This window comes from Hetaerina americana, unplaced genomic scaffold (assembly GCF_022747635.1).
Source record: "Hetaerina americana unplaced genomic scaffold, ioHetAmer1.1.p SCAF_1, whole genome shotgun sequence".
Classification (NCBI taxonomy): Eukaryota; Metazoa; Arthropoda; class Insecta; order Odonata; family Calopterygidae; genus Hetaerina; species Hetaerina americana.
In genome coordinates, this window is record NW_027286069.1 from 70,600,558 (window position 1) to 70,613,725 (window position 13,168).

Sequence of the window (13,168 nt, forward strand, 5' to 3'; positions counted from 1 at the left end):
TGCACAGTCTTGAGTTGTGATAAGCAATGATAGAGTGCCTAAAAACCAGGAAAATATAGTAAATTGGCAATATGCCCTGAAATTTTAAAGAAGCTGGGGAAGGCACTTGTTATTTGTCAGTCATTTGCCATCCAACTTTGAGAGATTGGATTGGAAGGAGAAAGTGGGATATGCTTTCAGTAGTAATTTAATGTTTTGGTGCCTTGACAACAGGTTATTTGCAGATTTTCTTCAAGTACACAAAATTATTGTTGATAAATATGAATATGCATCGTGAGAATCAACTAGTTCTAAAATTTTTATTTGGAACTCAATTGAAAATGTTCTTTTTTTTTGCCTCATTCCTGAGTAGTTGAGGGCAATTTAGCACAAGAGAGTCTGAGCTTCATTGCCATTCGACTAGTGCAATCAGTTGTCCAACTTCAATATTTTGTGATGAAAATAAAATAACATTTGATTCGGTGTAGTTTTGATGTGATAAAGCAAGTTTTAATACTTCCTATTATTCTAAAGCCCATCACTGTTATAACTGTTGCTTCGAAGCAGTGCAAATAACCCTAATTATCAGTCACCTGTTCTTTTGTTTTTCACGCTTCAACATACTTGGGTCAGGACTCATTTTCATACCTCATGATTTCAGTTTGTGTGAGAAATAATTGTCTGCTGCAGGTCTTCTTCCAATGTATAAATTACGTAGCCTACTCCTAATTTTGCAGGCTATAATTATGAATTTTAATAGTTTAAATTTCCCTCACTCTAATCCTTGTAAGAGTGTTACCCCACCGTATTTAAATTATTTCCTAAAAATGTTTACATTACTGCCCCCGCTTATCTTTTTTTATTGTATATGTATGAAACAATGTATGTATGTCTGTATTATTACTTCTACATTATGATGTACAGTTTGTTTAGGTACATAGTATTTTCAATTGCTGGATGGTTGCCATTGGTGTCAGCTTAATTTGCTACAGCATTTTTTAACTCTTTTACTGCTAAATTATGCAAAGACTAAATATGCTAATTACTATGGTATGTGTAAAGTCTAGGTGTGTGATCCATTCATTATGTTCTACTTGTTGTCCAGACCATTGAGTTAGACACCTGGTAATTAATGTGTCACTTTTTATATGGGTTAGGAACCATTAGCATTTAGTTTTAATGTGATATTACCCCAAAGAGCCCGAATGAATGTTTTTCTTTGTTACTAGAATTCAATGTCTTTGAATATTTATATCGGAGGGATTAGTATTTATTTTGTTTGTTATAGTTATAAGCAGTGCTTTTTGTTGGGCATGTTGTGAATATTAGAATGCTAATTACTTTTGCATCGTTAATTATTGTACTTTTTGTATCAATGTAATCTGATTTTTATGATAATTTGGAACAAAGTGAGAATTTTTAATAAGGTATTAATTGACTGAAAATATTGTATTGCCTCTCCTTTATTTACTCAAGTCGAGATCTGATTTTTTGTATCATCTCATTTTTGCCTAAATATGAAGTCTTTATGCTGAAATATGTGTGTAATCACTCTCAATACACACTTTGTAAAGTCCAATAAAATCAGAAAATTTGATTAAATCTCCTTGTTGAGTAAATTTAATTGCGGTTGGATTGATCAATTAGGACTTGGGTCATTTGCATTTTATGTGGGCAATCTGCTTTTGTAACATTCTGCCTTACTGCGGAAGGTAACAAATTAATTGTTGTTGAATGTATGCAGGTGATGCAGTGCTTCCTCGCAGAGGGAAAACTCCTGGAATGAAGATATTCCACAGGCATCACTTCTCTTCAGCACTTAAGCGAATGTCTGTTGTGGCTGGATGTACTCTGCCTGGAACTACCGATGCCACTTACTTGGCCACTGTCAAAGGAGCTCCTGAAACACTGGGTCCAATGGTGAAAACACATTTAAATTGATGCCTGTTGCTGTGATTGAAGTGATTTATAATTTAATTGGGGGTCTTTTGTCTATAGTTAGACTAAGTAATTTTGTTTTTTCTTTTCTCTTGTCCTAAGCCTTAAAAATCAAATTTTTGGTTTATTTAATCCATATTAACTGGAATAACCATAATTGTCTTGTCAAATTTTAATAATTCTAATTTCCCTCTAACTATAACCACCCTTCCAGCTTGAAGTCCCAGTTTAAAAATCAATTTCGACTCTTGGCATCACCCTTTCTGTGTACTTATGTCAGAAATAGAATATCTGAATTACAATCTGTTAACCCATATTGCTGGAACAGCTTAACATGTAAAGGAAATATTTAAATAACTTGAATTTTAACTAATTTTCAACGTGAGTGAGTATGAACCTTCACATACTATGTAAAAATGTTGTCTTCTATCCTTTTCTAATGAATCTTCACTTCTGGTCAGATCGCGTGGAATGATAGCTAAATTGTTTCTCTCATTATCACATACAAATCCAATATCATTTAGTGGGGCTGCCAATGGTTAGCCCCCAAATTTTACAATGAGATGGTGAGGCTTTAAGAAACCTAGGAAGCTGTGTTCACCAAACTTTTTGCTGTTTACATATGTAGTATTTTCAGTTGCTAAATGGTTTTCATTGGTGCCAGCTTAATTTGCTACCAAATTTTTAAAATTTGCATCTTAGTTCTTTTACTGCTCGGTCTATAATTGCTGAGAAATAGTCTCTTTTCCTTTAACTGAATTTATATTTATCATTTGTAAAGAATTGAAAATTGTAGGATCTAACTAAGAACTGAAAGGTTATTTCCAATAATGCTGTGAAAACACTATGGTACATTGACTCAACCAAAAGAATTGTTTGTATCCCTACATCTAGGAGGGGGTGAAGGTTGGGGGGGTGGCTAGCGTACTGCCTTCCTACCCAGAGGGACCAGGTCTGACTGCTGGAAATGGCAGATTTTTTCAGTGGTATCCTAATCCCTACTTGAGGTCCTTTGTGGAGAGCACAGGTAGCACACCATCCATCAGATAGGACATCAAACTGCAGACCCCTTGGCACCTTTCATTATGAGTGGGCTAATGCCGATGCCGGGTTTCACTCCACCCTTCCTCCTTCGATCAATTCCCATCGATACCTAATGGCGCAGATGACCTCAGCTATTGGTCGACTTCACTAAAATTATAACTACTCCACCCAAGAAGAATAAAATGTATGAAACATAATATACGTGCCATCCTTTAGCAGACTCTCCCACATGAAATTGTCGTTAACACCTCTGAAATAGGGACACACAAGTACTGCTAAAATATGCATTTTGGTACCCCAGGTAGTCATTTCCTCTGTTTTTATGTTGTGTCTATGATTGCGGTAGCTTTATCATGTAGGCATTCAACTAATGCTTCATTATTGGATGAAATAAGAATCATTGATTCAATAACAGTCTTCACACCAATGTTATTTACATTTTCTGTGTACTTATCTTGACTGTGATTATAAATTTATTTTGATACAACACAATGCCGAGTACAAATGTCTTTTTTGTTAATTTGGAAGTAAAAAGCTTAGCATCTCAACAGCTCCTCAATGGATGAGTGTTCATCTCATATGCCACCTATCTGGTAAATTTTTATTGTAGTTTAGAAGTCAATATTGTTTTGACTGGCCCAAGGGTTTTGATTGGTTTCATACTGTATTTTTCAGACGTAAACAGACTGCAAGTATGGTTTTTCTACGTCAATGTTTTGTGCGACGATATGTATTGATACTTGTATCATTTCCCATTAAATTTTTTTTCTCTAGTTCAGGAAATGGCAAATTGATCTAAGATAAGAATAATAACATAAAAGTAACTTAAATCTGCTGCATGTTAATTAAATTTTGCACATTTTAGAGTCTATGTTAACCAAAATGTTGTTGTTATTTTCAGTTTTCTGACCCTCCTGCCAAGTATAAGGAAACATACCTGGAATTCTCCCGTCGAGGAGCACGAGTCCTTGCTCTAGGCTGGAAAGAATTGGGGCGCCTAGCTAACCCATCTCAGGCCCGAGAGCTTCCGAGGGAATACTTGGAGTCAGGTCTTCATTTTGCTGGCTTTGTGGTTGTTTCATGTCCACTCAAAATTGACTCAAGAGCTGTCATCAAGGAAATAATGGATGCTTCTCACAAGGTGTTGGGTTAATAACTTTCCTGTGATAAGAGCCCCTGTGCACTTACCTAGTATAAGTCATGCTTTGCATTCATCTTGCACTTCTATATAGCAATTTCACTCCCAAGTATCAATTAATTGAGTAATGCACCAATTATTTCTTCTTTGTTTGGTAGTTAATTTGTTTTTCGGTCATTGAATTCTTTCAATTTGTAATAATATATAGCAGTTGGATGATATTTTTATTTTATAATTTCAGTTATTTCATCCTAGATTGGTGTCTCATAATCATTATTAGCATTGTAACAGCATGCTGTGTTTAAACTTTTTCTAGGCTTCTGTTAGAGTTCAAAAATATATTGAATATAAATTTTTGTTTTGAGTGATCTTTTGGTCAAAACCTTTTTATTTTTATGTAGGTAATCTCATTCATGAAATTCTCTTGGTATTGCCATCCTTTTATTTGCCTAGCATTATAATTGGCTTGATGTTCTTCTTCTTTTTTTGTTGTTGCCTGGAATCAAGTTTAATAATTAACTCTTCTGCCATTTATTTATAGGAATAGTAGCTTTAGAAGTATAAGTAATTTGGCTGTAGTTAAAGAAATCCATACTCCAAGGTAGATAGTAGTTCCTTTCCTTAGCCACCTGGTCCTCTCCCAGAAAGATCTGGTGCTCAAAAATCATACTGCTTGGGTTTTAGTGAGGTGTGTCCAGAAGCATCATTTGAACCCTGTCCAGCTGATTAGTAGTTGAACATTGTACCCACTAGACTACCATGTCACCTTTGTGGGTTCATAGTTATCCTTACATTATGCAAAAGAAAGTTTCAATTCACCTAACATGTGTTACATAGTTGAATAAACTTCACCTTTAACTTTAGTGGTATGTGTGTTCTTCAGTTTTCATGGTGAATGTTGTGTACTGACTGGAGTAGTAATACAAGAAATGTAAAAAGCAATGGAAATAATTTTTTGAAAAGTATTTTCATTTGTTGCCATTCTCATTCTTGCTCACATTTTCAGGTGACTATGATCACTGGAGACAACCCTTTGACTGCCTGCCACGTGGCCGGTGAGCTTCGATTTGTTAGGCACACTGTAATGCTCATCTTGACTCCACCAACATCCCCCACACGCTCAAAAGAAGAGAATGGAGATTTAAATGGATGGGTTTGGGAGAGTGTTCATGGAGTACTTAGCATCCCTTTGGAACTTGATGCATGCATACCCGATCTCATTGCTGAGCACGATCTCTGTGTCACTGGGGAGGTGAGTATTATTTCCTTCTCTTTGCCTGACACTGGTAACAAAATCTAAAAATGGCATGGTGAATTGCATACAGAGCATACCCAATACATAAAGCCATATTATTTTAATCTCTTTGTTTGATCTGAGTAAGATTAACTTCAAACTTCATGCTTATAACAACCCTGTAAATGACATAGCTGGAAATGCAAGTAAGTAATAGATCTGAAATGTTAACTAATTTATGCATGCATTGACCTTAGCCTCAGTGCCAAATGCTAATTAATTTCTCAGGCATTAACCAAAGTATTTGTGGCTGTGAAGTAATGGACTATAGAAAGTCCCTAATTTATATGTCAGTTCAGTATGCCAAAAAAATCTGGCATTTGTCCGAAAATGATTGACCATAACAAGATTTTAATGGCCACTATTATTTAAAATTATTGAAAAGCACATAAAAGGATAGTTATCATGAGATTTATAGGAGTTGAATATCAATTAGCATGAAATAATGAACTTTCATTTTCTTGTAATGTAATGCATACACATTAGTTTGCCTTGAACCTGGGTGCAGTGTGGCAGTAATTGAAATAACCTAAATTTAATTGTTTTAAAAATTCCTTTATTTATTTCCCTTAGTTTATACAGACCTTAATTCTGGGACATATGATGTCTTATGCACTTCAGTGTCAACCATCATTGCTTAACTTTCCTTCCTCCTCGCTTGGATGTAAATGGTGGTAATATTTCAACTATAGACTTATAGTACAACATATGACATGGGAAGTAGGACCTGCAAATGGAACTAGATGGTCCTCGAAGCAGAGCCTCAAGGGGAAATCATGTAGGTTAAATAAACCATAAACACAGTAATCAACCCAAAGGTCGGTTTAGTAGGTGATGGTAGAGTTCACCCAGTACTAAGCCCTATGCGGCGTGTGAAAATTCACACATCAGGGTAGGGGGGCCAGTTCCTTTCCCTGTACTGGTTATCGCTTCCCAGGAAGACCTGGCACCCGAAAAATCACTTTAGCTTGGGTGGAGCTGTAGGTGCCCAGAGTGCCTTGCCTGGGAATCGAACCCGGGACCCTCCGGTCAGCAGTCCAACGCTCTACCCACTGGACTACTGCGACCCACGTAGGTTAAATAGTAATAGTCAAATAGGCTTAAGGTTTCTTGACATACCATGTTATTAGGCATACATTTTCCGTTCATATCTTCAATCCATTATTTAAATGCATTTTCCATCCTCTTAATGTCCCTTACACTGTATGAGGCTTTTCAGAAAAACTCAGAAAAATTTTTTTCATTCTGTGCCACCTCGCAGATGAAAAATTCTTCCTGTTGTACTTAATAGTGACTCGAGTGTGCATATAATTTTCATGTTGAATCAAATCAAGAATGTGCACTTTTTCATTTATTTCGAGCACTTCTTATTTGAGCACTAAAACATTTGCTTTGGAGGACTACCATCACTACTTTTGCATTTAAGCCCATTGTAAAAAAAGTTAAACTTATTTAATTGTTGAATCAAAACTTAAATAACTCTACGGCAAATGTGAGGAGAGAGATTGCTGTTAGCCTACTGAACACATTTTGTGAGGTTTGAGGTGGCTGCTGAATACAGAGTTAGACCTGTCATGTTACTGCTTGAGTTTTGTACAAGCATATTTGAGGCTTAGGGATTGCTTAAGGATAAAGTTTTTCATTTAATAAGCCCAAGCTGTATTAACTGTGGTAAATAAACTCTACTGCCACTCCTGTATTTATATTTCTAAAAGAATGTAAATGTTTGCTAACAGGGATAAACTGTATTTTGCTAGAGGACAAAGATATATTATTATGTTGATGCAATTGAGGAAGATAACTAAAAACCAAACCTAACTAAGAATGAATGGAGGCAGAAATTATATGGTGAAGTAAAGCTTAGATGTTCTTTCACAATGGTGGCCCCCATCCAAAAACTTGCAATGAATTCTCTCTGGCATTTGTTATAAAGAATAGAATTATGATGCAATAATTCCAAAACCTTTACAGGAAGGGTAATTCCTTATTTCTTTGTTTACTGTGAAGTACAACTTTCAAGATCTGTAGAATTTGTGTGGTGCTGATATGTGAAGTGATATCATTAACAGTAGTTCATCACTAATGAAAAGAGTTACAGAATAAAACTCAAAGGATTTTGATACTTCTGGTTTGCATCAATACAATGCTTTAGTTATTATTGTGATAGGATTAAATTTGAATGCATTTTCACATGTATAGTTTCACATCACAGTAATAATTTTTAAATTGCATTCTGAAGTTGGTCTTCTTAGAACTAATAAATAAGATGTCATGCAGTTTTCAATACCTCTCAAGAGGAAGAGAAATCAATTTAACAGTTCGTCAAAATTCCAGACCATCTGATGAAATGCTTCCTTCTAAATAAATCCTTAAGAAGGAATTGGATAATTAGCTTCAACTCATTGATCTTAGAAACCTCACTATTAAACGTTAGTTGTCAGTGAACTTTAGATTTGTGTTATAAATATAGCTTTAATTAATAGTTTATGGTTAATAGAATCCATATCGCCACAGTAGCCAATGAATGAATTTGGCATTTGTATGCAATCAAACATGGCTTCTTAAATCATGGTTGCATTGAATAAAATATTCATGTTGTAAATATGAAGTCATTGTAAAATTTAGTGTTTGTCATCTAATCATCACAGATTCTTAAAGAAAACCGTACATTTCTCCAAATGTAGTCTGGTTTTTTTAGGTTCTAAGGTATATGACAACTCAGTTCCTCTGAAAGTGTTTAATTATGAAGAAGTTCTTTATAGTGCAGGCCTTATTCTGGGACTAGAGGTAATTAATTCCTATATAGCAGCCATTGATGATATCCATCGTGTAGAACCATTGTAAATAATATTTACACAGGTATTCCCCAAGTAGCAAACAATTCATTTTAATCAGGGAATAACTGATATGAGCTAGAAAACCCAAGCCTCAAGTGAAGAAAAATTTACCAAATGCAGATTGGACCTTTAACCTTTGGGTTAATTAACAGAAAAAAGATCTTGATACCGCTAAGGCTAAAAATGAATGATATGGTTCTTCATTTATGTGCATAAACCATGAACACAGTAATCAACCTGAAGATAAGTTTGGTAGGTGATGGTAGAGTTCACCCAGTACGACGCCCGATGGCAAGTGAAATTCACAGATCAGGGTGGGGAGCCAGTTCCTTTCCCTGTACTGATTGTGGTTTCCCAGGAAGACATGGTACCTGAAAAATCACATCACTTAGGTGGAGCTGCAGGTGCCCAGAGACTTGCCAGGGAATCAAACTCAGGACCCTCCAGTCAGTAGTCCAATTGTCTATCCCGGGACTACCATGTAATTCATTTATGTACAGCATAGTATATTACATTTGGTTTCCCATTGCTTAAGCTTGCAGGGAATCAATATTTTAATTAGGTTATAATATTGATGCCATGCATCATGGGCCAATTCCTCGTTCTCAACTATTAATAACCACCCTATTTCGCTGCATCTTCAGACATGGATATGCATACCGCGTACCTGCTTGATATATTTTGACATAGTAGTTCCCTTATCAGTTGAGTTTCTGGGAATGTTTCATCTTTTGGTATCAGCTTTTATAGTTTAATTAAACAATTATTTTTCCTTTGCCAGAACTCTTGGAGAAATATTCAACTTTTCATGACAGACACTGGAGTTCTTCCCTTGAATTAAATTGTGTGCTTCTCACCAGAAATTAATAATTCAGGTAGTACCATGGGTTCAGAGTATGTTTATAAATTCATCCTCTAATAGATGTCTTTAATTGCTAGATAGATCCCAGAACAACCATTTATTTTTATTAAGATAGTTGACCTTTTAGTGGCATAACATACAGCAGTTCCAATATGTGACTGTGTGTATTTTTCCCCATTGTCCTTTTTCAAGGTGATCCTTAGTCTTGTTTTTGTTAGGTCATCTAATCATAAGGGTCAGTTTATGAGTCAGAGAACATTAAATGTTAAAAGCCATTTTTTTGCTTCATGATAGAAGTACTAATTGTTTTAAGAAATATTTTACCTAAGTTTCCCAAACTGCTTCATTATATGGTACAGATGCTCTTGTGAATATATCAATTCATTAAAGCATCATTATACTTTTATATGGATTTAGACTTTGTCATGCACAACTCCAGCCAGCAGAATGCTACATGTAATATTAAGAAAAAACCATCAGCCATTCTGAAGTGGTCACTTCCTCTAAGTCATCTTAAATATATGCACAATATTGGAATTCTCTATATAGCATGGACTTGGAAGTAAATTATGGGCTTTTAATGTTTGTAAATCTGTAATACTAAATCAAGGCCCTGTACAAAATACTGTCAAACACTCCTATTATGCAATGTTACTTGCAGTCAAATAGTTTGGAGCTTAATGACTATCATAAAAATTCAGTTATCCTACGAGGTGTGGCATATTTTGCTTTTTTCATACTTACCAATGTCATTCTGAGAGCAGCTAATACTCCTAATAAATTGAGACTTTTTGAAGTAATTTTCTCATTGGAAAATTTATCTATCTCAAATCATATCTCATCAAAAACTTAAGAGTGTTATTGTATTATGAGAGATAGCTGTATGGATGATCTGTTTGGAAGATTTAGAAATTTTGGGGAATCATTCCAATGCTCTCTTAAAAATCCTAAAACTAATATATTGTTTGGGAATCTGATGAAAAAGTTGTTGAAAATTCATGTATATTTCAGTGACTAGTCATGAACTACCACTTTGCTTGAAAATAGATTGCTGGAGAAAATTGTTTCTAATGACCAGGAATGTAGCCAATTCAGATTAATTATTTATGTAGATACTGAAGATCTTCTTTGATTGACGACTCGACCCCTACAATTAATTTTTTTCAGCAATGAATAAATGATTTCTAACGTCAAAGCAATTTTACAATATTTAATGGCTATAGCATTTTGTAAAATCTAAAGGAAGCATCAGTTAAACATATTGCCACATTTAATTCCTTTATTAAATGCCATGAAAAAAGCGGATGATATTATGAATTACATGTGCTGTATTATCTTGCAAAGGTAAAGATCACGTTGCTTTAATGAAAATCCTCCCAAGGGTTGAATGAACCTCAATACTTTGCTAGAGTAGCAAGTAATGATAAATAAGTTTCATAATGCACGTATACAATATTCCACAAAATATTTGAATCCTTTCATTGCTCTCATCTTTTTCCAACTTCCCTCATCAATTCCATGTATCATTTTCTGTACTGATGTTTGGATGTTTCTTCATAAAATTGATCTTTTGTTTATATCAAAATAGCTTCTGCCAAATTATTTGTTATATTTTCTCTGTGACAAATCACCCTAATCTCCCTTCTTTGGTATTTTCCAGTCTTAAAACATTCTTTCTTAGCTAATATAGGAGTCCCAATATTTTTGTAAAATCAAGCGTTTGTATCTCGTAGTTATCCCAGCTCCTTCAACTACTCTCTGATTTTGAGAAAAGTTTAATATCAAACTGACACCAGATACCCAGTTAAGGCTGCTTATACATTCTCATTTTGTGGCTAAATTAAAAATAACTTAAAAATCAAGGCATTTTTCTCTTTTACAAGTAACTAGGTCATATAGGTCAACATCGTTCACTCGTGTTATAATCATGGCGAAAGAGATTGATAGTAGTAGGCTTTTGATATCACTGGAAATGCAAAGCCAATTCATGATGAGAGGGCTACTGCCATAATTTAGATGTTCATAGCTACATATAAGAGTTATTTTGGTTGAAGATTTATTTGAATGAATATTATTGCTCAAATATGCAAAAAGGAAATGTTTTTTAACAAATGCAAAGCTCTGCATGAAGCATAAGAAGAGCAAAGTAGAAATTTCCCCAGTTTCCCCTTTTGTTGATATCATAAGTGGCAATAATTTTTTATTTCCTAAAGTTAGAAATTGGAAAGCATAAGATAAAGAAGTAAGAATGCAACTGTTGTGATGCAGAAATGCTTAAGGCTTGAAGAATATTGTGTAAATCCTGAGAAAAGGAGACATTCCTACGGCATAAAGAGAATGTATGTGTATTTGACAAATATATGTACTTAAGCTCTTTAGCTAACAGGTAACCAATTTTGTCCTGAATTTTCACTGAGCATATAAACATGAAAAGATGTTACCTAAATTGTTTTACTTAAAATGTTCTTATAGGTTCCATTCTCTTGCAAAAAAATTTAAAGTGTTTTTGCCTTTCCTTAATAGTTAAAGAGTATTAATATTAGATAATGGTAATGTTAGGAATGCCTAATAAGTTGTCCTATAATCTCTGTATATAATGTAACTATCGACACAATAATGCACTTGCTTTTTGTTGTGCATTGGTCTTCTTCCCCTCTAAATATACCTTTTCCATAGGCTTTTAGCTTCATTCAAAATGTCATGTTTTGAACCGAGACTATGTATTGCTTAATGTGTGTTATGATCATGCTTCAGTAACAACTTAATTAGCCAAAGGCTGGCTCAGCTGTGTGCAAGGTTTTAAGTAGCCTAAATAAAACAATATACATGTAACAGTTTGGATCAATGTGTATTTATTGCAGTGGATTTTTATCCTAAAGTATTTAAGTTTACTAGGATAACTAATTCAGACAAAGCTTGATATTGTCTCAATATTTTTAATAGTTGACATGAAGGTTGCACAGTTTGACCAATTCATTTCAAGACCTCTTCGAAAGTCTGTGGTAATGCTTTATCCACTTATCCATTTAAAATTTCAATCATCTGCTTCCCTGATTCAGGGTCTTGCATTCCTGCATGGAGGCACCCCTAAGCAACGAGAGTTCCTGCTTAAGTTGCTGCCTCATGTGCGGGTATTTGCTCGTGTTGCCCCAAAGCAGAAGGAGCTGGTAATCACCATGCTTGAAGAGCTTGGCTATGTGACATTAATGTGTGGCGATGGCACTAATGATGTGGGTGCCCTGAAGCATGCTCATGTTGGTATGTAATATTTTTTTCAAATACTGCATGTATTTTTTAATTGATAATTTTTTCTGGGATTTCCTTCTTATGCTGATTCTTGGTGTAGTTATCCTTGTTTGTGGCTAGTCATTTTATGCTTGAATGCATTTTTGTTAATCAGGCAAAGCATGAGCTCTTTAAAATATGTTCTTTGCCTCCAATTCATGTTGCTTTGTATGTGCACCAAAGTGCTGCGAAATGCAGTTGATTACTCAATTCAACATGCTTTGTGAATTCTGCCTCCCAAGTTCCAATGGATGTCATTAATGACTTTTACTCGTGATTTTTTCCACAAAATTAACTGAGTCTAGGTATGTTTTTATGAAAGTCTTAATAGGCATAATGAAGAAGAGCTTAGTAGTTCCAGTGATTTACTTGGAGTTGGCATGCTGTATTTAGCAATGGTGTAGTATTCTCAAGAAATGTGCCATGCTGAATCTAAATGAATTTCTGGGAAAGAACTTCTTCACTATGGATATCCTGATGTTCTTATAAAACCTTCAAAAATTGCATTATTCTGATTCATATTGGTTACATTTGCCCTGACCCTCTTAGTGCCACCAAAGATGTTGTATCAGATTTAGCTCCTATAACTAAATGTGCCAATGCAGGGTGCAGTGCTTAAATCTGCTCAAGAATGTGTTTCCTCGAATGAGATTTCCTCGCTGGGTTAGTGAAACCTTTCCTAGACTTCTCCGAAGCATTATACTTAGCCACAATATCATAAACAGTTGATCTGGGGTACCAGAAGAATCAAACTATTTTGAAATGTAATGCCCAGCTCAAACACTTGTGAT

General features: G+C 34.8%; 1 protein-coding gene across 1 annotated transcript in view; it reads left to right on the forward strand.

Moving 5' to 3' along the window:
• Nucleotides 1-13,168, forward strand: part of LOC139692917 (endoplasmic reticulum transmembrane helix translocase) — a 34,423-nt gene that overhangs the window by 12,389 nt on the left and 8,866 nt on the right. The window contains exons 11-14 of the mRNA XM_071591238.1: nt 1,724-1,899; nt 3,863-4,102; nt 5,106-5,351; nt 12,152-12,350. Of these exons, the coding sequence (XP_071447339.1) occupies nt 1,724-1,899; nt 3,863-4,102; nt 5,106-5,351; nt 12,152-12,350 (861 nt within the window). The remainder of the gene's footprint in view (nt 1-1,723; nt 1,900-3,862; nt 4,103-5,105; nt 5,352-12,151; nt 12,351-13,168) is intronic.